This window comes from Styela clava, chromosome 3 (genome assembly GCF_964204865.1).
Source record: "Styela clava chromosome 3, kaStyClav1.hap1.2, whole genome shotgun sequence".
NCBI classification, from domain to species: domain Eukaryota; kingdom Metazoa; phylum Chordata; class Ascidiacea; order Stolidobranchia; family Styelidae; genus Styela; species Styela clava.
In genome coordinates this window covers 13,673,207-13,697,637 of record NC_135252.1, presented here as the reverse complement: position 1 = coordinate 13,697,637, position 24,431 = coordinate 13,673,207, and the positions used below count along the sequence as shown (strand labels likewise).

Below are 24,431 nucleotides of genomic sequence, written 5' to 3'. Positions count from 1 at the left end.
ACAAAAATCAAGATAATACTTGATTTAGACATTGTCCGATTCTGGTTCACTATTCTATTCTATATGATAATCTGGTTTATGTGAAGAAATATAATATCTAACAATAGAAGAGAAAATGACGGTCTTTTTCATTTATTCTCATAGGGGTAAGGGATCATTTTATTTCTCCGTGTCATTGACCCCTGACAAACTTTCCGAGATGGTAAGATGAAGGACAATGTTTTGTTCAGGAATTACGAACATACATTTTATAGCAATATCTGTTACAGATATTGCTATCGATATTCTCGAACTATGAAGTTTTCGAAAGCATTCCAACCTCGACTACCAAGATTGTAAGTTTCGTTCGCGTTGAATGTCACTTGAAATACTCGCAGGATAATTAAGCCGTGGTAATATGTGCTCAACGATACTTGTAAATTTTTCTCCCCAGGGGCGAGTGAATTAACCCCTATTGGATCTGTAACTGACCAACATAACGTGAAGCCATAGCCTGATAAGACGGATTGGTCATATGGCGAACAACGGCCTCTCGTCAGCTATACCAGTCCATGTCGGGTATGGGATTAGTAATCCATTTATTTGTTTCATACGCACGGAATTATTGGTGGATGAACCACTCTAACAACTAAATGCTTACAAAAGTAGATATTCATACAAGTACATACAAATGCAAAATATTTGAGCTATAATAAGTTCACTTTAATGCTGTATAGTAGGGCTTGAAACAAGCTAGTAAAAATTTTACATAGTAAAAATATTAAAAAAAAAGCATACATATAATAATCCATTTTAGTCCTATGCTTGATAGAGAAAACAAATGAAAATATTGAGGCATAAATTGTGTTCACGTAATTTGTTATTTAGTAAGCCATCATGCTTCAGCACCACAGTTTGATGAATGCATGAAAAAAGTGAGAAAATATGCTTCAAAGCAGAAAAACTTGAAGACAAAAGGTAGAAAGTAGTTTCTGATAAAGTAAAAAAGTGTATAAAATACTGACTATGATTACAGACAAATACAATGCAAAATATTCAGCGAGTGTAAACATGTGCTCATCAAATCTAAATACTAGAATATACCAAGAAGCTTGTGACTATGATTTGAGGGTAAATCTCATATAAGAAAACATTTTAAACTGGATCTCAGTTTTAAAAATTCAATGAAATCTCAATTTCGAATTTTATGCATCAACAATACTCGAAGACGAGTCCTAGTCTAGCATTGGTAGTCATTAAATCAAAATAGAAATGTAAAAACAGTCTCATCTTCTCATAGAGAACATAGCAATTGTACATAGTACAATTCATTATATGATTAGAGTAATCAATATATATATAAACGAATGAAAATTTAAAAAAAACTCATGACATGTTGATCTAGGATTAAAAACAGATCAAGATATATGTAATAATAATAATATAATCTTCCACTATTCTTAAACCTATATTTCCCCAAATTCTCAAAAGAAAGATAGCAGCAAGCATTAGAGCCATTTATAATTTTTTAAAGCAATATCTGTATCATCTCCACCGCTTCGTTTCTTTGGCAAAGTATATTGCAAAAAAATTAGCAAAAATACTGCAATGGTAAGATTTCATGTAAAAAAATGTATAAAATAGTAATTTCTTAGCAAATGGAATGAAGATGAGTACACATGACAAAAAAAGTCCTTGAAGATTTTAGCAAGTAAAAAAATTACGGTAGATCCAGTGAAAACCAATCGAAATTTTATGACAGTGGTGTAAAATGAGAAAATCAAATATTACTCACTTGCTGTACTGAAGAAAAATGAGGAACAAATATGGGGTCATACAATAATTGTTTCAACAAATAGTCAAAATGTCTTTCAAAATGAATATCTTGAATTTCTGAAAAATTGTTTTACAAAATTCTGTTTAACATATAAATCCACATCATGGGGGAATTTTTATATATCACAGCATATTAATATGTGAAAAATGATTTCAATGATGCAAAACTGTACTTCATACCACATCTCAATAAGAAGACAATAACAATGGGATAAACAATAACAATCTTAGGCAGGATTTTAACTAAATGAATGACATCAATATTTGAAGAATAAATATAGATAAAGTGATTATTCCAATAGTGTGGGGTTGATTGGCATGTCGAATAATATTTTACAAGGCTTCGTCATCGTCAAAAATCTCCATTTGTTTTTTGATAATCCTAAAACGAGTTTTGACAAAATTATAGAAATCATATTCAATTTCCATTCTTTCCCTTAGCACAGCATATGCAGTCTCATTTATTTTCTGTTTCTTTAATGTTGATGTATTAATCATTGTGTCTGCTGAAATATCTTTCCAAAGTTTTAAAGAACCGGTAAAAAATTGTGGTAGTAATTTCTCAAGGACTTGGAGCATGCCTGTGAAATCCTCCAAGTATCCAACAACCAAGTAATTTTCCATGACATGAACTTTAGCTCTGTACAAACTTTCCTTTGATGGACGATGGCACAAAAAATCTTGACCACAAAAATATGGCACTACATAAAATAATCTGCCAGCAGTACACAGTTGATGGTTTTTCAGAATACAGTCGTTTATGTCCATATCTTTATCACCTCCCTCCCACGGTTCATAGCGTCTTCCTTGTGCCTTAATACCATCACCATATCGTAAAAAATGATACTGGGAAGAGAATCTTTCAATAGGATCTCTTATCATGTTTATATAAACAACTCCAGAAATACCATATTTGAATAAATCGAGATAGTGAATATGTCTAGAATAAATGCTAGGGGAAGGTAGATTATTTATAACTTGAACTTCTTTGATCGATTCTGGAAGAGGAACTCTTGTTCGATTTGACACAGGTGAAGCATAAAACAGAAAGTTGTTCCGGCTAGAAAGCCTTGTGATCAAAGACAACATTGATCGACTGCCACATTTTCCAACACGGTTGTAAATAATTTTATCCATATAATTTTTCGTCCTCACTGTTGGTGGAGCAAAAACTTTACCAACCACTGTTGCCGTAGAAAGACTACTTTTTGACATCAACTCTGCCTCAGCGAATAATTCGTTTTCAATATCAAATGATCTTTTTCCTTGGAAACCTTCACTTTTGATCACACGGTTGTAATTGGAATCTAATCCATGCCTCAGAAAGTATGTTGTAAATCCCATTGTCATTGTACATAATACGATTCCAATGCACAAGTACAATTTAGCATTGGTAACTCTGTATAGCAGTTTGTGGACAACACCCATTGCTACAGAAAAATTTCGTAACAAAAAATTCTGCAAGACAATGAAATTTATTTATATGAATGTACAGTACTTCATATTTTGAATAACATTATTAGATTTACTGATCGAATCCAAAAAATCATATTCATTTGAGCTACACCCTACTTACTGATAGTTTGACTTTCACGAGATTCACTGCTTTAGAGACCAGTTGGATTTTCTCCAGTTTATCCCATAACAAAAATCTCAAAATTACCTAAAATGGGGTCATAAACATAAAATAGTATCAAAATAAAAGTTTCAATCAATAAATAGTATTAATTATGATAATTATTTTTGTTTATTCGAGTGGTTATTGTGTATAATATAGAGTTTATACATTCTCAAACTACTACAGTATAATATCTTTTTACAGGTTTATGTCATCTGATTCTGTATTTATAATCATGTCTTACCAATATCCAGTTTATCGCTGTTTAACTAAATCTGAGATATGACTGTATGAAATAAAGCGATTTTAGCCAACAGTTTATTCAACCTGGCCAATTAGTTGTTAGAAGATAAGAACAGATGTCTTATACACCTATTCCAGTATTCCGTGTCCAGCTACATGGTCTGACCTCGTCCTCAGACCCACAAGTGCCTGAAAGTGTGTCTGCTATTCTGCCATATAAATTACATAGTCTATATTTTGTAATGAAATTAACACTTCACCTGCTTGTCCATCCTCTTGCTATCATATTTTTGATTTTGCGTACGAATTCGTCGATTCACGAAGCCGCCATACGGACATAACAATTCTTGCAGCTAAACTCTAAATTACTGAAATTAACCAATTTCTTTCTTTAGCTATCAATCTTTGTAATGCCCTTTTACGACCAAACATTATTACCGCAAATGACTTTCTCGTAAAAAACTGAGCAAGTCAAACGCAAAACTAGGCCAATTCGCTAATTTGAGCGACATGATAACATTTTGTTTGTTTATTCGCAAATTGGTAAGTTGATTTCTCCCACTTCAGCACTTGCAGCATCTGTCTTCACACCGATTACGATGATTTGAACACGTAATAAACAAACAGCTTAACGCGGGCTATCGAAGTTTATCACTAACCTGCGAAACACTGGAAACAGGAAAACAAAGATCAGTCGTTGTTTACACTAATTCGTATTCTGAGTCGCGTAAACCATGTTACAGGTAACTAGCCTAAATCATTATAATTTTGAAAAAAAACGGTCTTGAAAGCAGTTCCATCCGTCATCCTCGAAAATACACGGGCAATAATGAAAAACTAAATAGCACGAAAAAATAATTTATTTGTGTCCAGACCATGTGTAATTTTGAGTTTAAGATTATCGCTTCATCGTTTGTATTTCCACTGCTACTGGCAATATGACGCAGGTATGTATTGTTAAAGCTTAAAAGTCCAATTATAGATTTTTCATTTTTGTACCATGGCGAAGCTTAAAATAAATATTATAAATAACGCGAATACCATTGTATTAGTACACCCAAAAGCAGCCAGCATACTATATCATGAGCGTCAAGTCAGGTCAAGTTTATTTTTTCCAACCAGAAAAAAATGATAAGTTTATTTTAACCCTGTTGTCGGAATCTACGCAGCGATGGTTTCCGCGGAATTCAATTTCGCAGAAGGCAGTGAGGCGCGCTTGGCACTGGCTTGAATGCGTATTGTTATTTACTTTGTCTGCGAGTTGTACATTTTTGATAACGCAAAGCCCAAACTCAATACATTATTCAAGACCCCAAGCATAATGAAAGTGGCTTACGGAAGTACCGTAGTTCAGCGTGGTACCGTCCTTTGTAGTAACAGGTAGGCTATGGCTGCTTGGAAAAAAATGATTTTGTTCGGCGATTCGTTGACGCAATATTCCTTCCAGCCTCAAGGATTCGGTTCAGCAATCGCAAATGAACTACAGAGAAAGGCGGACGTAATTAACCGAGGATTTTCAGGTTACAACACAGACAATGCAGTTGCAATGTTGCACGGCGTATTTCCCACTGGCTCTCTCAAGGTAAGAAAGGTGTCGACTCGAAGCCACAGTAGTTCCACTTCCCTGTTTCATAAATTGAATAAGATGTATACTTCCCGCTTTCACCCGAGGGAATACAGTCAATAATATCGGCTCTGTGAATGGTTGTCTCGGAAAACTACGAGAACCATGTTGTCCGCAGATATCGTACCGAAGTTCAAATAGTTCATTATTACTGTATATACTGAGAGTACTATGGAGCGAACTCACACATGGATACGGTCGGCCATGTTATGGTAATCATGTGTACAGAACGTAGCTTGGAGAGAAAGCGACATCATAGTGAGTAGTGACCCATACTAGGCATTCTGGCATTGTTTTTCGGCTCGTTCAGATCGATTGAGTGGTTGAACACCTCACACTAGCAGTAGTTGCTTGTGTGAATTATCACCACAATACTTTTGAATAGTTGCCCGTGAAAATTGTAATTCAAAAGTATATCACTATCTTGCATGGTGAACGCAAAACAAGTTTATCCAACCAGTTTAAAGACTTTATTTCCATGTTTCCATACCGAGGAGGAATTCCTTGTCACAGAGCAATTTTGTTGATTCCTTGGAGAAATTTCGCATTGTATTTGCTGCAGTATTACTTGTATTCTTCATTATTATAATACATATTTATGCAAACATTATAAATTACTCTAAGGTGCAAAAGCCAGAGTGTAAGTTAGGCATAAAATTAACTTAGGACCCATTAAAGATCATACAAATATATTTATAGTAGCATAGTGTGGAAGGAAATTATCCGAGACCACTGCTTTAGTTTATTAATTGGGATTAGTATACCTATTCAGATGATTTTAAATTTACCAGTTAATTTTTAGTAATTGTATCGCCAATGTCCGTATTTCGTTTCTTAGGCCGAGGATGCCATCACAGTTTGCTTCGGGGCAAACGATTCTGTACTAAGCGGCTTTCATCAGCACGTTCCTATACAAAGATATGAATCCAACTGTCGCAAAATTATCAACCACCTTACAGGACTTGGATTGCCATCATCGCGAATACTCATCATATCTCCCCCAGTAGTTGATACAGAGGTATTGTAGGTTTCTCATTTATTGGGACTGCTGTGTTTTTGGACACATAGTGGACATAGCGATCGTTTCAATATTATGTTGTTGTTCTTGTTCTTTGACACGTTTTTAAAAAGTCGCTTATTTCTTTGATTACTGGACCAATTGCTTTGAAATTTTCAATGGTTAAAGATAAAAATTTTCTTCAGAAAGCTATTACTTTTTTTGTTGCTATGACGTCATCAATTTTTTTGCCATCAGGTGGCGCTACGTGTCCATATATTTGAGCATAGCTCTCTTGTTATTTATCGTAATTAATAATACCAGATTATGAATTTAGACTACATCGATTTTGCTGCATTCGTCTCCACGAATAGCCATCGCATATAAGTCCACAGCTCATTCATTGCAATATCATATCGTTTAAAGAGCTTATTTCATATGCTTTCATATGGAAATATATTTATACCATTTACCTTCGGCGCTCCAAACAAGGGTCTGTACAGGCAAACTGATTGTAATTCTTATATCTCACACACAGAAATGGTTGGCACACTTAATATCAGAGAACAAAGGAACAGAGGTTGACAGAGACAACGAAAATACAAAAAAATATGCCGAAGCCTGCTCACGGGTATACATTCATTACTTTATTGATTATTCGAAATAAGGGCGGCTAAATAATGCTAATATTCCATAACAGATTGCGTCGGATATGTCTTGTCCGTTTGTAAACTTGTGGGAGAGTTTTATGCGAGAGGAAGAGTATAACAAGTTACTGAACGATGGACTTCATTTTTCAGAGGAAGGAAATCGATTAGTTACGAAGCTAATTCTTCCGCATATACTTAAGATGTCTGAAGAGTGGGAAATGAATTATGCAGAATGGCAAACGTTTTATGATTTATAATAAATGAGTTTTGGTGAATAAGACATTAGGTAATTTATTGTGAGGAAATAAATGATGTTTTCCATGGAAGTGGTTTCTCAAACTTGGAAGCTATTCGTGGTGGCATTACAACCTCAATTGATGGGGTTGCGTACTTATGAGTGAATAACTAAGATTACTTTAAAATGTACCGTGAAGAACAGAGTTTACCGTTTGGAGATCACTAGACACTAGTTGCAAAGCTTGATAATTTGGATTACGCAATACAATTTATAATTTTGTTGAATGGTGTACTTTGTTGATCTTTTGATTCTTCTTATTGCATAATACCCTAAAGAATCGCCAGCCTGGCTGAATGTATGTAATGCAACCAAATCTTTCCGTTCTCGATCCGCATATAGCATTCCGCTGTTTGCTTTCACGTGGTAGCTATTAATTAGGCTTCGATAGCAAATCAATGTTGAAACAGCCCCAGAAAAGAAGTTCTTATATTGCTTTCTTCGCCTGATCGTTATTTCTCCTTAGGGTATATATAGACAGCGAAACTGCGTTGTTTCTCAGGCTGTTTTGCACGCTATGTCGAAAAAGATTAGAAAGAACATTGAATGAAATAGTCGCAAACTACCAATGACAAGGTAAGAGCTATTAAGTTCATTCTTACGGCATATGTAGACACCAATTATATATATATATTTAGCTATAAGTCTGCGTTTTTTCGCTAACTAATTGTACCTGTAACTAATGCTGTATTACTGAGCATGGGTTATTCGTGTTCACACATTTCAATAAAACTACCTGGATGATACTCAAGTATATATTATTATGCATATAAAACTAGTTTAGCAGTTACCCTATCATTATTTACGGTTTTTCTGCCATTACAACAAAATTTTGACTTCACGGAACCGTACTATATTTGTTTGGGATTGGAACGTGCTCGTTATGCTATTTGGTCAAAATAAGGCAAACGCTGGTTCCCAACTGACGGCAGTATACATACCACCGATAGACAAACATACTGCCCGATTTACCTTGTTTGCATTGGCCTAATATCGGCAACATAAGGTAGTATTTCAGCACTGTAATTTTGTTATATATAGTATACAATCATGCCAACGTGGCGGAAACTGATTTTCTTCGGAGATTCGTTGACCCAGTACTCGTTTCAGCCGCAAGGATTTGGTTCAGCTATAGCTGATCAATTACAGAGAAAAGCAGATGTCTTGAACAGAGGTTTTGAAGGGTATTGCACGAAAAATGCAGTGAACCTGCTAAATGATTTGTTTCCTAGTGGATCAGTTGGCGTAAGTATATTATGTGGCACGCTTGGGAAATGATTGTTGAGTTAGACACCAACGAGAAGACAACATTTATTAGTAGCCTACAATATATATATAAATATATATTAAGAGGTATTTGAAGGGTATTGAACTAAAAATGCAGTGGGCCGGCTAAATGATATGTTTCCTAGTGGATCAGTTGGCGTACGTAGGCCTATATTTTGTGGCCCACTGCTTGAAAAATGATTGTTGAGTTAGACATCGAAGAGAAGACAACAATTATTAGTACAGCAGTATAAATATTTGAGGCTATTTTGTGTTGAACGTTAACAGCATACCGGCGGTTTCAAATTCAGAAGTGCTGTCCGTTGAACCTCTAACCTGTATTGATCGTTGTACAGATCTGATGTTAGTTCATTCAAATTCAGACAGACTAATGAATAATTGTTTGATCATTACGTAATTCCATTTTATAACAGCCATCGGATGTTGTCGTTATATTTTTCGGAGCAAACGACTCATTCCTTCCCGGATTCTCGCAGCATGTTCCGATACAAGAATTTGAGAGCAATCTTCATAAACTTATCGAACACTTCATTCAGCTACTAGGACTGCCTGCATCTCAGATCATTGTGGTGTCTCCTCCAGCGACAGAACCCGAGGTAATAATTTAGGTCATTTTTTAATAATATATATATATAATATATATGTTTTCAGAAAACTCCACAGATAAGAAAGACACAAAGAATGTCAAAAATGGTAAAAGGAAATTAAACACACAGCAAGTATCTATTTGTGTGTTAAGATTAGGAGATAAGAAATTGCATGAATTTCCGCGATGTGTTCACAAGACGTTCATTTTTTTTAACACTGCGCTTACATTTAGATGTGGACAAAATTTTTAAAAGATGGAAAAAGCGGCATCGTTTGCAATAAAGATAATGATTTTGTTAAATTGTATGCTGATACTTGTGGAAAGGTATTTAGTTACTAGTTTGAAGAAAGATATTTCGTTGAAGACGTTTACTACTAACTGACGGAGCCACTCTTAATCAGTTATGTGGACACACGTTATATACCAGTATATATAAAAATCGTTGATTTCACACTATTTATATCTGGAAATTAATGTGACTAAATACATAATTATGTGATCGGTACAATCGATATTTATAGTGATTTTTTTCATATCTATACCATATTATATACATGCCTGTAATTTTTTGTTTATAAAAAAAATCAATCAAAAACTTCCCATGTATTTAAGGGTGTTTAGAAACAATTGAGTATATATTACAATTTTTTTTAATGAACTTCTGGTTATGCTGTTTCCTTTCAGGTGGCTTCAACAAAGTTATGTGGATTCGTAAATTTATGGGAAGAATTTATGAATTCGGAATTAGATTTAGGAGAGTTGTTAAAAGACGGTTTACATTTCTCGGAAAAAGGAAATCAACTTGTGTCAAAGGTGTTGTGGCCACATTTGATGAATATTACAAATGACTGGGAGAAAATGTATCCTGATTGGATGAATGCTTAAACCTGGTGACAATGAAAAGCGATAATGACGAGGGACATGAGTAACTGGCCGTTTTGAAAAGTCATTCAGTGAAGAGTGAACTGTTATTCAATAATTAAACTTCATCGTAATGTTTGCTCAAGCTTGTCATCTCCTGGTACATTAATAATAATAATAATTTCTACACTTAAGCATATTTGCAGCATTAATATATCATTTTGTTACAGAATTTTGAAGTCAACTATTTCATCTAAGGTCTGGTTTGGGTCGCGTTCGGACTTGCTGACTTGTTTTGTGTAGATCTCTGAACAGAGAACATTAAAGACATCGTTTCATATGTTATACATGCATTACCATAGGAGTCGATATAATATTTTTATTGCAATTTTCACCCATTACATTTTTGCAAATAACACCGATACGCACAGCTACAACAAAAATCCGCATTTGTCAGATTCTGAAATTGCGATTTCACTTATAAGCTAGACTCAAATAACCACAGATGTTTTGAGCGCCATAAAACATATTAACAACAACATAGCTCAACTCATGCACTGTCCACATCTTCGTTTCATGTACAGATGTTAGTGTGATTGTTAGATTTGAATTTTGAAGGGAGGAGACAGATCTTTCCATTTCTTCCCTGGCATGGAACTCCAATATCTGGACTATGGATTGCCTCGTCATATTCTATTTCATCATCCCTGCAAAAAAATGATTCTCATATATTTTTACAACTTCAATGCGATTTCGACAATGACTATCGACGTGATTTCAAAAAATACTTGGCGTAAAATTATTTAGTCTTTCCTAGTTGAACATAATGGTAAATTTCATCACCTGCAATCTCGTCTTCCATCGCAAAATTTTTCTTTCGGAATGCATTTCATTCCTGACAAGCATCTGAAAAACCCTGCATCGCACCTACGAGGTGCTAAAATAATAGTAGATGACGAAGTTAGTCGCATTAAGCGTATGGGTTGTGGTGGTGTTTATCATTCTTTTTCTTTAGATTCGTCAGAAACACACTCCCTCATTTTTGTCTGGGCACGACTTTCGCGGTGTAGAAACAGAATTATTCAACCAGGAATTGTATCGTAATACAGATAATAGCTTAAAGTGTAAGGAGCTCACTGGAGTTTTCCGATTAACAAATTACCGTCTCTGGTTACCATTACGAAGATGCAAAAATAAAGGTATTAGCAACGCACCCCAATTTTGCTAAGAATCATATTCAGAACAAGTACATTTATAGGCTTTATAATGTTTATATCGATATATATTAGTGTAGAATTTATTTACAATTGTAATTGTAACTTGATTAATACTAATATCAACTATTTGAGTACTTTCAAAGCCCTTATAATACAATTTAGTCCTACGAAACAATAATTCAAACTAACCAACGTTACAAATGTTCTTTCTTTTATTAGCCTGATCAGTGGGCAACAAGCAAATACGACTCAACAGAGTCCAACTTCTGCATCCAACACCCTTAATTTTGTCTTTGTATTCATTAAATCTTCTTTCGTCACTTTCATCACTGAAAATAATTACACAGATCGCATACAAATTCAAAAGTACAGGATTAAAAAGTCACAGCTCGATATTGCTGAGAAGTAAAATAGTAGAAATATATTCTTTTAGTACAGACAGCGTGTTCAATTTTTGGGAAAAAAGTAATGTTGCATCGGGAATGACTTACGCGCAGTCTTTTATCCCGTCACAAAATCGATGGCGTTCAATACATTTTGATTTGTCGTCGCACATGAAACTGTCATCAGAACATTCTAAAAATAACAAAAAAATCTTTTGTTTTATTTGCTGATTCGTCGATATGCAGAATTCTACAACTTCTCATTCAGAATCTATTTTCAAGGTATAATTTATATTGCTGAATCAGAAATAAAGTTAAACCTTTTGTGAGTTCTAGCCATGTCACTTCCTATATAATATATAGTATATAATGGAGAATTCACTAAACATTTTTCTTATACTACTATAACAAGTGAATTAGCTTGCCTAAATTACAGAAATCCCCTTCATCAAAAGTGAATCTTCCTCCTAGTAAGCAGAAGTGATCGACTTTTGCAAAACTTCTACATTTGACTCTGTGGTCATTAGGTTCCAATGTCAATAAATCGTAGACAATTTCATCGCTTCCATCCCTTGAGAGAGAAAAAAACTTATAGGAATAGACTTGGCATCATTACATAATAATTTTAAATAATTCCAGATAATATATCAACGTAAAAACATTTTTTCACAAAGGGTGAAATTTGGTGGACGATATACCATCATAGTCCGATGTTGAGTAAAAATTTCAATTAGCAATTAAAAACTTGCTAAATATTCAGTTACGCTCGGAGCTGTTTTGTTGTAAACTAAATTAGTACCTGCAGTCTCTTTCTAAATTGCAATACTGTGTTTTTGGAATACATTGCTTCCCATCCTCACATAAGAATCCATAGGGACATTCCACTTCTGCAATAACAGGGGAACTTAATCGTAGAAATTTAATTCGGCTTATATTAGATGTACTTAAGAATGAATAACATTGTTAAGATTGGAGCATACATTCGAGCAAAATGCTTTCACTACAAGTAGCCAGGGCAGTTCTAGGGTACTACTATATTAATTAAACCCCATGAAAACTGCGTTGTTTCAAATTGTTTTACTTTAGAAGACACATGTAATGCACGGAAATTATTGATCGTATCTATCATCATTCATTATCTTTTTATCAAAGCACCAAACTTGACTTGAATTTGTAACAATGAGGCATGCTTACCGGGGTCTCAAAACTGAAGCGGTTTCCGATGTCCTCCTACGGGAAGTAGACAATTTGGATATTGCCATTCTCCCATGTAACAAGAATACCCATCTTCATCTGAATGAATCTGGATGCATTGTATACGATTTCGTCGCTTCCATCGCTGCAGAGAATGAATTCAATGATAAATAACCTCGAAACCGCACCATTGTATACATTGTTACAGTGTAGAAAAGTGTGCAACATACCTACAATCAGGGTTTCTGTCGCAAAAGCGTTCTTTTTCCACACATCTTGATTTATCAGAACATATGAAGTATCCAACTGGACACTCTCGATCTGAACATATCCAAATATAAAATAATTACATTTTGCCATTAATCAGGTGCATACTAATTTAAATATTGCTGTATTTAAATGATAATATTTGTTTTATACATTAGGTTTAGAATTCGATGAAGATGTAAGATTTTTCATAAATCTACTTCTAGTGAGTAAATATAATAATTCAGTCTGATTTAAGAAATATATCAAACTCAATGTCGCCAAAATTTTTTAACTATATTTATTTAATCATTTATCTCATCTTTGAGTATATCTGAAATTACAGAAATCAAATCTTTTCCAAATGTTTCAATCTTCTACCTTTATTACATATGTGTTCTTCTCTGCCAACAACAGAATTATGAAGTAAACAAACTCTTGTCAAATCTTGATAACCTCGACATGGTACACCAGCGGTGTGAATTGAATCTTTGTACAAAACTTCATCACTTCCATCACTGAAATAATGCATTTATATTATAATTTAATTGTGTAATTTCAAATTTCAATCTAGACGTTGAAAAATGGACGTTCTTATCTATGAATAGCAATCAAACAAAATTTAACAGGTATGAGACTCTTGATAGCACCCTTTTACCGACCATATGATCATTGCCTGGCAGTTAGAAGTATAAAAAAATAGTATAGATGGCAAACAGTATCAATTGCTCCGAAAAATACTGTTGCAGACATCAGCCAACGACAGTTAATCTAGAGGAGATAAAGGTATAACAAGTGATACACATTATTGAATACCTAAGAAGTCAATGACCAACAAATGGAGACATAAATATTTCGCTCTATCTTTCAGTAGAACAAACATTAAAAACTTCACAAAAGAAACAACCTACCGACAATTGGAATATCCATCACAAAATACTTCTTTATAAACACACTGAGTTCCACTGGCACAGACAAACCATTCAGGACGACAATCAAATTCGATAGAGAAACAATACTTTGAAGAATCATATTCGTGAGGTAGAAAACAGAATCTGTCTCTATATTTGTTTTGACACGACACTCCGTTGTCTGGTGTGTGAATATCTGAGTCGAACAATATTTCATCACTTCCGTCACTGAATCAGAATAGACAAGAATAAATAGGATGGCAAAATAAAATGAGGAGATACACAAAAATTTCAATTTTATTTTTCAAACTTTTAATTTCTATCTTATTGAAGAACTTACTCGCAGTGAACTCTTTCGTCGCAAAAATTATGAAAATCGATGCACTTTTTCCCATCCCAACATCTGAAATACCCTTCTTTGCAGGCAACTGTTGAAAAATTGTAAGAAGATTGTTAATGCATTCTCCAGGTATCGTGGTTTGTAAAATGTTCAATTACATGCAAATCTCCACTTTAAATAAAATTCTAATAAATTCTGGTTACCTTGAATAGGCGGTGTGTCGTTTAAATTGCAGTAATCCTCTTCATCAAAAACAAATTTTCCTCCTAATAAGCAGAAGTGATCGAATTTTGCAAAACTTCTACATTTTACTCTGTGATCATTTGGTTTTAATATTGACGAATTGTAGACAATTTCATCGCTTCCATCCCTTGAGAGAAAAAAAACTTATAGTAATGAGCTTAGCATCATTACATAATAATTTTAAGTGTATAATGAGGTTAAACAATTTCAGAATATTTATCAACGTAAAATCGCACTTGTTCACAAAGGGTGAAATTTGGTGGACAGTATACCGTCAAAGTCCGATGTTTGGAGAAAATTTTGATTAGCAGCGTAGACAAGAAGAAATTTTTAAAACTATGCTAAAATATTCAGTTACCACTCAAAGCTGTATTATAGTAAACTAAGTTAGTACCTGCAGTCTCTCTCCAAATTGCAATACTGTGTTTTTGGAATACATTGCTTTCCATCCTCACATAAGAATCCATAGGGACATTCCACTTCTGTAATAACAAATGAATTAATAGTAGAAATTGAATTTGGATTCGATTAGGTGTAAATAAGAATGGATAACATTGCTAAGATCGGGACATACATTCGAGCAAAATGCTTTCACTACTAGTGGCCAAGTACAGAATGCTCCTGGGTACTACTATATTAATTTAACCCCATGATAATTGCGTCGATTTAAATTCTTTTAGCTTAGAAGACACATATAGTGCACGAAAATTATTGATCGTATCTATCAACATCCATTAAAATTTTATCAAAGCACCAAACTCGAATTGAATTTATAACAATGAGGCCTGCTTACCGGGGTCACAAAAATGATGCGGTTTCGGATGTCCTCCTACGGGAAGTAGACAATTTGGATATTGCCATTCACCTATGTAACAAGAATACCCATCTTCCTCTGTATGAATTGAGGCATCGTATACAATTTCGTCACTTCCATCGCTGCAGAGAATAAATTCAATGATAAATAACGTCGAAACCGCAAAATGTATACATTTTTACAGTGTAGAAAATTTTGCAACATACCTACAATCTGGGTTTCTGTCGCAATAGCGTTCTTTATTCACACATTCTGATTTATCGGAACACCTGAAGTTTCCAACTAGACACTCACGTTCTGAACATATCCAAAGATACAAAAAAAAATACATTTTGTCAATAAAAAGATGCATATTAATGTCAATATTGTATTTAAATGACAATAATATTTTTAATATATACATTTAGACGTCTAGATTGAAATGCAAGATTTTTCATAAATATTCTTCTACTGAGTAAATATAATAATTCTGTCTGATTTAAAAAATATCAATTTCAATTTTGCCAAAAATTTATTCAGCTTATATTTTTTATTTAATCACTTATCTCATCTTTGAGTATATCTGAAATTTCAGAAATTGAATATTTTCAAAATATTTCAACTCTCTACCTTTATTACATATGTGTTCTTCTCTGTCAACAACAGAATTATGAAGTAAACAAACTCTTGTCAAATCTCGGTAACCTCGACATGGAACGCCATCATCGGCGGTGTGAATAGAATCATTGTACAAAACTTCATCACTTCCATCACTGAAATAATGCATTTATATTATAGTTTAATTCAGTAATTTTGAATTTCAATCTAGGCGTTGAAATGAACGTTCATTTATCTGATAAATATGACTAGCAATCAAACAAAATTAAACAGGTATGAGAGTCTTTTGATAGCACCCTTATAATGACCATATATATGGTCAATGCCTAGCAGTTAGAAGTATAAAAAAATAGTATAGATGGCAAACAGTATTAATTGCTCCGAAAAGTACTGTTGCAGACGTCAGCCAACGACAGTCAATCTAGGGGAAATAAAAGTATAACAAATGATACACATTATTGAAAACCTGAGAAGTCAATGACCAACAAATGAAGATATAAATATTTCCCTCTATCTTTCAGTAGAACAAACATTAAAAACTTCACAAAAGGAACAACCTACCGACAATAGGGTTGTCCGTCACAAAATGCTTCTTTATGAACACACTGAGTTCCACTGGCACAGACAAACCATTCAGGACGACAATCAAATTCGATAGAGAAACAATACTTTGAAGAATCATATTCGTGAGGTAGAAAACAGAATCTGTCTCTATATTTGTTTTGACACGACACTCCATTGTCTGGTGTGTGAATCTCTGAGTCGAACAATATTTCATCACTTCGGTCACTGAATCAGAATAAGCAAGAATAAATAGCATGACAGCATAAAATAAGGAGATACACAAAAATTTCCATTCAATTTCCAAATTTTTATTTTATCAAAGAACTTACTCGCAGTGAACTCTTTCGTCGCAAAAATTATGAAAATGAATGCACTTTTTTCCATCCCAACATCTGAAATACCCTTCTTTGCAGGCAACTGTTGAAAAGTTGTAAGAGCATTGTAAATACTTTCTCCGGGTATCGTGATATGTAAAATGTTCAATTACATGCGAATCTTAACTTCTAACAAAATTCCAATAAACCCTGCTTACCTTGAATAGGCGGTGTGTCCTTTAAATTGCAGTAATTCTCTTCATCAAAAACAAATTTCCCTCCTAATGAGCAGAAGTGATCTACTTTTGCAAAACTTCTACATTTAACTCTGTGATCATTTGGTTTTAATATCGACGAATCGTAGACAATTTCATCGCTTCCATCCCTTATAAAAATATTTGTAGGAACTGACCAAATATCTGTGTACTAATTTTTTTCACTTCTAACCACAATAATCATTTAATAATCATCATGCCTTTTATGACCAAAAATAAAACCTGACAAATTGATTATTCATTTAACCAGATATGTGGTCAGTTGCCCAAGAGAAATAGCTGATGAATGGGAAACGGCAATATGCTGATGTTTATGAAAAGCGTTATAGTAAGCAGCATAGACATACAATAATTCTTCTAAGAACACGTAAATACAGCTCGTGTCGATTAACACATTTAGTTGATACCCCAATTAGATGTATACCTGCAGTCTTTTTCCAAATTGCAATATTGTGTCTTTGGAATACACTGCTTTCCATCCTCGCATAAGAACCCATCTGAACCACAATGTGCTTCTGTAATGCCCGATAGATTTAAAAAACTTTCAATTCGAAAATATATTTACATAAACATGGACCAGGTTAGGTAAAAAAAATGAGGGCTTGAATATGTGAGCAAAATGCACCCATTAAGCACAATTCATAGCACGTTGTAGCCAAAGTACAGAAAGCAACCGGATAATTTTCAATATCACCTTAATCCCCTAATAATTACGGCAGTAGAAACTGTTATTCTTCATAGGAGACATATCGATACACGGAATACTTTGATCATAACTCTCACCAGGCAACATTATCATTTCAATGTACTAAACATAACATGGATTTGTAGCAATGACGCATGCTCACCGGGATCACAAAAATTATGCGGATTCGGATGTCCTCCTACGGGAAGTAGACAATTTGGATATTGCCATTCATCCATGTAGCAAGAATAACCATCTTCCTCTGTATGAATCGAGGCATTGTACACAATTTCGTCGCTTCCATCACTACATAGAATGAACTCAATTTTAGAGTTAGTTTGTTAGCGCCCGAATCAAGGTAGGAAATTACCCAACATACCTACAATCTGGGTATCTGTCGCAGTAACGTTCTTTATCAACACATTTTGATTTATCAGAACACCTGAAGTATCCAACTAGACACTCACGTTCTGAACATATCCAAGTATATAAATATTCACATTTTGACATTCATAAGACGTAACAAATTCAGTGTTATATTGTTATGAGAGTAGGTATTTTATGCTTTTATACATAAGGTTTAGATGGCCAGGCAATGGTTCTATTTATCCATCTCTAATGAGTAAAAAGCAATATATTAACTCGATCAGGTCAAATAAATATCAAATTCAATTTCGCCAGTAATTGATTTTACAAAGCTTATATTCAGTCAATCATTCAGCCCAATCATTGATTATATATATATCTTAAATTACTCAAAATGGTAAGATAATGAATATTTTCAAAACATTCGTACTATTTATTTACCTTTATTACATATGTGTTGTTCTCTGTCTGCAACAGAATTGTGAAGTAAACAAACTCTTGTCAAATCTTCATAACCTCGGCATGGAACACCATCATCGGCGGTGTGAATAGAAATATTGTATAAAACTTCATCGCTTCCATCACTGTGATAATACACTTATATCTATGATTTTGTACACGCATTTGGCATTTCAAATGTGATATTGAAATGGCCATCTATTCATCTGAGTGATGAATATGACTAGCAAAAACGAAATAGCAAGTACCACTTCAAAATATACTAAAATAGTCACCTTTTGCTGTCGCTCAGTGATCAATGAAACAGATATAAGTATTATAAGTATATAGAAGGTGCAGAGCATCTGAAACTTTAGACGAGTGCACAAAACTTCGATACTTTATATCTAATAATTGCCACTTTTTGCTGCTTTTGAGTGTTAACGAAGCGATTATAAAATTTCCATCTAAGGGACAACCTACCGACAATATGAATTCCCGTCACAAAATGATTCTTTATAAACGCACTGAGTTCCACTAGCACAGATAAACCATTCAGGAAGACAATCAAATTCGATAGAAAAACAATGCTTTGAAGAATCATAATCGGGTGGTAGAAGACAGAATCTGTCTCTAAATTTATTTTGACACGACACTCCGTTGTCTGGTGTATGAATCGCTGAGTCGAACAATATCTCATCACTTCCGTCTCTAAATCAGAATAAGCAGGATGACAAAATAAAATACGGAAATGCACAAACATAAATTTCAATTTTATTTTTAATTTGTTAATGAACTTACTCGCAGTGAACTCTTTCGTCGCAAAAATCAAAAAAATTTATGCACTTTTTTCCATCCAAACATCTGAAATACCCTTCTTTGCAGGCAACTGTTGGAAAATTGTAAGAAGATTGTTATTGCATTCTAGTGGCATGAAAATGCTTCAATTACATGCGAATCTTCACTTATTATGAAATCCTAATAAATTCTGGTTACCTTGAACAGGTGGTGTGTCGTTTAAATTGCAGTAATCCTCTTCATCAAAAACAAATTTTCCTCCCAGTAAGCAGAAGTGATCTACTTTTGCAAAACTTCTACATTTAACTCTGTGGTCATTTGGTTTTAATATCGACGAATCGTAGACAATTTCATCGCTTCCATCCCTTGTAAAAATATTTGTAAAAACTGACTGTATTTTAAATCCGTGTACTGATTCATTCCACTTCTAACGACAGTATTCATTTTAAAAATTTTGAGAGATGTAATCGCTTTTATGGCCAATGGTAATAACTGACAAATTGATTAGTCATTTAACAAGATAGGTGGTCATTTCTCCGTGGAAAATCGCTGATGAATGGGTACGCGTCATATGCTGATGTTTACGAAAAGCGTTACAGTTTGCAACATAGACGGATAATTTTTCTAAGATCATGTAAACACAGATGATGTCTACTAACACATTCAGTTAGTACCAGAATAAGTTGATTTGTTGTAAATTAGATGTATACCTGCAGTCTTTTTCTAAGTTGCAATATCGTGTCTTGGGAATACACTGCTTTCCATCCTCGCATAAAAACTCATCTGGACTACAGTTTACTTCTGCAATGTCGGAAGGATTTGAAAACTTTTTATTCGAAAATATAATTACATAAATATGGACCAGGTTAGGTAAAATGAGGGCTTGAATATTTGAATAATGCACCCATTAAGCACAATTAAAAGCACGTTGTAACTTGTAGCCAAAGTACAGGAAGCAACCGGGTAATGTTCAATATCACCTTAATCCCTTAAAAACTACGGCGTTCGAAACTGTATCTCTTCATATGAGACATCTAGTACACGGCATAGTTTGATCGAAACTCACACCAGACAACATTACCATTTCAATGCCTTGAACATAACGTGAATTTGTAACAATGAGGCATGCCCACCGGGATCACACCAATCATGCGGATTTGGATGTCCTCCTACGGGAAGTAGACAGTTTGGATATTGCCATTCATCCATGTAGCAAGAATAACCATCTTCCTCTGTATGAATTGAGGCATTGTACACAATTTCGTCGCTTCCATCACTGCAGAGAATGAATTCAATCTTAGAGTTTGTTTGTTAGCGCCGCATCAAGGTAAGAAGTCATACTACATACCTACAGTCTGGGTTTCCATCGCAGTAACGTTCTTTATCCACACATCTTGATTTATCGGAACACGTGAAGAATCCACCTAGACACTCACGTTCTGAACGTACCCAAGACGTAAATAATTTCAATGTTATATTGTCATGGCAGTAGGCCTATTATGTTTTTATACATCTGGTTTAGATGTCTAGGCAAGGTTTTTATTAATTCAGCTCTAGTGAGTAAAAGGCTATATAATAACGCGATCAGGTCAAATTCAATTTCGCTAGTAATTGATTTCACTCGACTTATATTTATTCAATCGTTATTTGATTATAATCCTTAATTCAACAAAATGGTAAAATAATGAATATTTTCAAAACATTCAAACCCTTTACTTTTATTGCATATGTGTTCTTCTCTTTCTGCAACAGAATTGTGAAGTAAACAAACTCTTGTCAAATCCTCATAACCTCGGCATGGAACACCATCATCGGCGGTGTGAATAGAAGCATTGTACAAAACTTCATCGCTTCCATCACTGTGATAATACACCAGCAAATATGAAATAGGTATTGACCATCTTAAAATATACTAAAATATGCACTTTTTAATGCCGCTCAGTGCAACAGCTATGGGTATAGAGAATTTATAGACGTTGAACAGCATCTGAAACTACTTAGAGTATTTAGACGAATGCACAATACTTCGGTACATTATATCTTATGATTGCCAGTACGGTATTCCGTCGCTTCCATCTCTCGGAGTATTTGAAATAAAAGCAATAGCCTTCTAGCGAAAAATTTAATCTTCAAGCACTGACATTTTTAAAGAGATTGGTTCAGTAATCAAAGAGAAAATCGTTTTTTCTCTGTGACAAAGAACAACAACAAGAAGAAGAGTGCCACCATGAAATGCAAAACGATCGTTATGTCCACTGACGTGTCCAATAAATATAACCATACCAATTTTAGTATGAGCTAATCTTGTTTCCAAATTCAGAAATGTACTTACTCGCAGTGAGCTCTTTCGTCGCAAAAAATATGAAAAGGGATGCACTTTTTCCCATCCAAACATCTGAAATCTCCTTCTTTGCAGGCAACTGTTAAAAAAATTGTAAACAGAATATAAATTCAATCTCCTAATAGTCAAGTCAATTTTATTTTTCCATACACTCAAAAATCAGTCATACAATCATACAGTTCTAATGGAAAAGGGAAACCTCGAGGAACCAAAGTTGTTTATCTGGCAGCGACATCCAAGGTTCTGATACCTCATTGAAAAGATCGGTAGTTTTAGTTGCGAAACTACTGTTATTGTAGAAGAGCACCGTACGGTTTTGTCGAGTTATCCAACTAACATGTTTTATTAGATAATTATTAAAGATTGTATTGAAGAGCCATGAGATCACTAAAATAATGAGTCATTTCCCGTTTCGACCGGATTACTTAAAGTAAGACCGTCCTGTCGTGGAAAATGCTTGGGGAATTTTGAAGCCATTAACGTGGTTACAATTAGAAGTGTTTGACTATGTGCGATTATGAAGAACATCAGATATAGTAAATCTTGTAGAAACACAACACTTTATAACAAGAGAGCTATGCTAAATATATGAAACACGTCACAAGGTGTCGCTATTTATTCTGACACATAAAAAACGAATCTTTTGAAGTTTTTGAAGATCGGTACCGGTACACGGAAACTATAGCCCACATATGTGATATGTTTTACAGTACGTAAAGTTTGACTTACTCGGGTCATCTTGCTTGGGCGAGAAATTGCCTGATTGAATGACTTGAACAGTCCACAGAAAAATGCAAATCTTGAAGACAAATTCTTTCACCATTATCTTGATGCTTTTGTGTTAATATCTATTTATTCTTATTTTAAATTGTTGCCACATCCAATATAAAATTTAGTGCCAAGTCACTTTGCTTTCTGCTAAGAAGTCATTTTCACTTAAATATGTATCTGATTGGTATTTTTAAAATTTCGTAAAATGATGTCACTAGCACACAGGTTGCAATGAAAATGATTCCAAATTCTAGACCGTCTCCTGCTATTCAGTATCACCGAGATATTTTGATATATTTATGTTACTAGGGGCAGTTCAAATTGTTTTGTCGATAATTTGTTTGTATGTTTTTTCGTTTTATTTAGGACTAAAAGACCGTTAGTTATCTGTTGACGCAAGTCACGAATTTTGTCTTTATAGATGTGGAATACTTTCTCTGATACAAACTCTCCATCTATTCTATAGAATATCTTCATATAGCAAGTGCCTCAAATGTAATTGCGCTTAATACTAGAGCATCATCGAATGGGCGTGTTTTAACAATCAACATCATTTATAGTTTAGTTTAACATGATTTTTTTTTGTGGTCACGCCTACGGGCTGTATAAGTTAACGGCTGTACGTTACAGACCATATTATAAACTAATATAGTTAAGTACCACGACATTCTGGGAAATGTTCCTGATAATTTTGCAAGATGTAATTTTCAATAAATAATCCACAACTGAAGTTCTAGGTAATAGGATTGATGTAACTGTGTAGACACATGTTTATACGAATGTGTTGACGAAATCTGTAGATAATGTATTTCTGATCTTTCACAGAGCAAATTCTAGAATGTTGTTATAACAATTCTAATTTCCCACGGTACTTGTAAATATAAAAATGGTCATTGCATCATCAAAAGTTTCCAACTTATGGAAGATTACTCCTATTGTATGCCCAATCCAAGTCTTGTTGCTGTACAATGAATTTTTTTACCGGGATCATCAAATTGTCGAAATCATTGTGTGGATCGGCAGGACATGAAAACTCCTAACCTATCAGCTGTACAGTTTAAACGCCTTAATTCTCTCTGCATGTTGATCGCATAATATAAGGAGAAGCTTACTTCTTGTATTAGTAACCTGTAATACCTGTTTCTGACTCATTGAAAGTACCATACCGATGATTGAATAACATCTTAACGTCTACCACTAATTTTTGCAAAGATAGCTGAGGTTTATATTTATGCCTCGAGGTATCATAATGAAACAACAACGGTAAGCCATATTCGAACTTTATTTTGAATTAACAAAAAGTTGACAAACCACGTGAAAAAATGATTTTCTGGATGAAATCCGCTAGAAAAATATACTTGTAGAATTCAATTGAAAGAATGATGATTTGATTTTCCCGAGATTGTTCAAAAGTGAAAACTTTATACTCGGTCTCGCCACTTACATATTGAGCTATTTCGATTTTTTTTTATAAAAAGAGCATTTTCGAATCAAGCATTGCAACTGTAGTTCATTCAACCTGGAAGAATTCCAGATGCTCAAATACAATGCCACAAATAGGCTACCAGTTCGACAGGGAAATCCGTAAATGGGATGTCGTTTTGTATTACTTTCAGCCTTGCGCATCGGTTTGTGGCTGTTCAATTTCATTCCAGGAAACGTTAATGATACAACAGCCATGTTATTATTCAGATATGCTGGTACCAACGCCGAATGTGTCCAGCATTTGTTATAGTTGTCCATCAAATTGCGGACGTAGCGTTAGTTACTAATATCTTCCTAGAAATATTTACCTCTTGTGCTATTTACTCGAAATACCTGTTTGTAACTAGCTCACTGTTATGTGTGTGTATGAAAATACGTGATTAAATAAGATTTTTCACTGCACTATGTGAGCCTAATTTTTCCGCCTCAATGTCTCTAGTTAAAAACAACAAATGCTGGCGAAATTGTTG

General features: G+C 34.2%; 5 protein-coding genes across 5 annotated transcripts; 2 read left to right on the top strand and 3 right to left on the bottom strand.

The window, feature by feature from the left end:
- Nucleotides 1-554: 554 nt before the first annotated feature.
- On the bottom strand, nt 555-4,166 carry LOC120342805 (uronyl 2-sulfotransferase-like). The gene is made up of 2 exons (XM_078110656.1): nt 3,937-4,166; nt 555-3,273 (listed from the first exon to the last, which is right to left on the bottom strand). Exons 1-2 carry the CDS (start codon nt 3,946-3,948, stop codon nt 2,149-2,151), a joined length of 1,137 nt encoding a protein of 378 aa, XP_077966782.1. The 5' UTR covers nt 3,949-4,166; the 3' UTR covers nt 555-2,148.
- Nucleotides 4,167-4,840: 674 nt separating this feature from the next.
- Nucleotides 4,841-7,205, top strand: LOC120342817 (uncharacterized). The gene is made up of 4 exons (XM_039411802.2): nt 4,841-5,258; nt 6,139-6,318; nt 6,836-6,928; nt 6,998-7,205. Exons 1-4 carry the CDS (start codon nt 5,064-5,066, stop codon nt 7,202-7,204), a joined length of 675 nt encoding a protein of 224 aa, XP_039267736.2. The 5' UTR covers nt 4,841-5,063; the 3' UTR covers nt 7,205.
- Nucleotides 7,206-7,676: 471 nt separating this feature from the next.
- LOC120341756 (isoamyl acetate-hydrolyzing esterase 1 homolog) lies at nt 7,677-10,003 on the top strand. Its single transcript, XM_078110550.1, has 5 exons — nt 7,677-7,818; nt 8,284-8,487; nt 8,943-9,125; nt 9,350-9,442; nt 9,803-10,003. Exons 2-5 carry the CDS (start codon nt 8,293-8,295, stop codon nt 10,001-10,003), a joined length of 672 nt encoding a protein of 223 aa, XP_077966676.1. The 5' UTR covers nt 7,677-7,818; nt 8,284-8,292.
- Nucleotides 10,004-10,344: 341 nt separating this feature from the next.
- On the bottom strand, nt 10,345-11,368 carry LOC144420880 (vitellogenin receptor Yl-like). The gene is made up of 2 exons (XM_078110657.1): nt 10,823-11,368; nt 10,345-10,686 (listed from the first exon to the last, which is right to left on the bottom strand). Exons 1-2 carry the CDS (start codon nt 10,948-10,950, stop codon nt 10,554-10,556), a joined length of 261 nt encoding a protein of 86 aa, XP_077966783.1. The 5' UTR covers nt 10,951-11,368; the 3' UTR covers nt 10,345-10,553.
- Nucleotides 11,369-12,010: 642 nt separating this feature from the next.
- On the bottom strand, nt 12,011-22,538 carry LOC120342772 (uncharacterized). Its single transcript, XM_078110655.1, has 28 exons — nt 22,435-22,538; nt 21,697-21,784; nt 21,081-21,223; nt 20,713-20,803; nt 20,498-20,640; nt 20,075-20,165; nt 19,563-19,729; nt 19,368-19,455; nt 19,050-19,277; nt 18,570-18,712; nt 18,142-18,232; nt 17,926-18,068; nt 17,502-17,592; nt 17,021-17,187; nt 16,818-16,905; nt 16,486-16,713; nt 15,937-16,079; nt 15,534-15,624; nt 15,307-15,449; nt 14,908-14,995; nt 14,474-14,640; nt 14,271-14,358; nt 13,931-14,158; nt 13,401-13,537; nt 13,004-13,094; nt 12,774-12,918; nt 12,379-12,466; nt 12,011-12,150 (listed from the first exon to the last, which is right to left on the bottom strand). The coding sequence occupies exons 1-26, from the start codon at nt 22,526-22,528 to the stop codon at nt 12,810-12,812; spliced, it is 3,369 nt and encodes a 1,122-aa protein (XP_077966781.1). The 5' UTR covers nt 22,529-22,538; the 3' UTR covers nt 12,011-12,150; nt 12,379-12,466; nt 12,774-12,809.
- Nucleotides 22,539-24,431: the final 1,893 nt, after the last annotated feature.

Excerpts from the sequence above, each read along its gene's own strand:
- LOC120342817 (XM_039411802.2), top strand. The coding sequence starts at position 5,064 with ATGGCTGCTTGGAAAAAAATGATTTTGTTCGGCGATTCGTTGACGCAA. Across the intron at positions 6,319-6,835 it reads CCCCAGTAGTTGATACAGAG|AAATGGTTGGCACACTTAAT; the intron begins GTATTGTAGGTT and ends TCTCACACACAG. Across the intron at positions 6,929-6,997 it reads ATGCCGAAGCCTGCTCACGG|ATTGCGTCGGATATGTCTTG; the intron begins GTATACATTCAT and ends ATTCCATAACAG.
- LOC120341756 (XM_078110550.1), top strand. The coding sequence starts at position 8,293 with ATGCCAACGTGGCGGAAACTGATTTTCTTCGGAGATTCGTTGACCCAG. Across the intron at positions 8,488-8,942 it reads TTCCTAGTGGATCAGTTGGC|CCATCGGATGTTGTCGTTAT; the intron begins GTAAGTATATTA and ends ATTTTATAACAG. Across the intron at positions 9,443-9,802 it reads ATGCTGATACTTGTGGAAAG|GTGGCTTCAACAAAGTTATG; the intron begins GTATTTAGTTAC and ends GTTTCCTTTCAG.
- LOC144420880 (XM_078110657.1), bottom strand. The coding sequence starts at position 10,950 with ATGCGACTAACTTCGTCATCTACTATTATTTTAGCACCTCGTAGGTGC. Across the intron at positions 10,687-10,822 it reads GATGGAAGACGAGATTGCAG|GGATGATGAAATAGAATATG; the intron begins GTGATGAAATTT and ends ATTTTTTTGCAG.
- LOC120342772 (XM_078110655.1), bottom strand. The coding sequence starts at position 22,528 with ATGGTGAAAGAATTTGTCTTCAAGATTTGCATTTTTCTGTGGACTGTT. Across the intron at positions 16,714-16,817 it reads GACGAAAGAGTTCACTGCGA|TGACCGAAGTGATGAAATAT; the intron begins GTAAGTTCTTTG and ends ATTCTGATTCAG. Across the intron at positions 12,919-13,003 it reads GACAGAAACCCTGATTGTAG|CGATGGAAGCGACGAAATCG; the intron begins GTATGTTGCACA and ends CATTCTCTGCAG.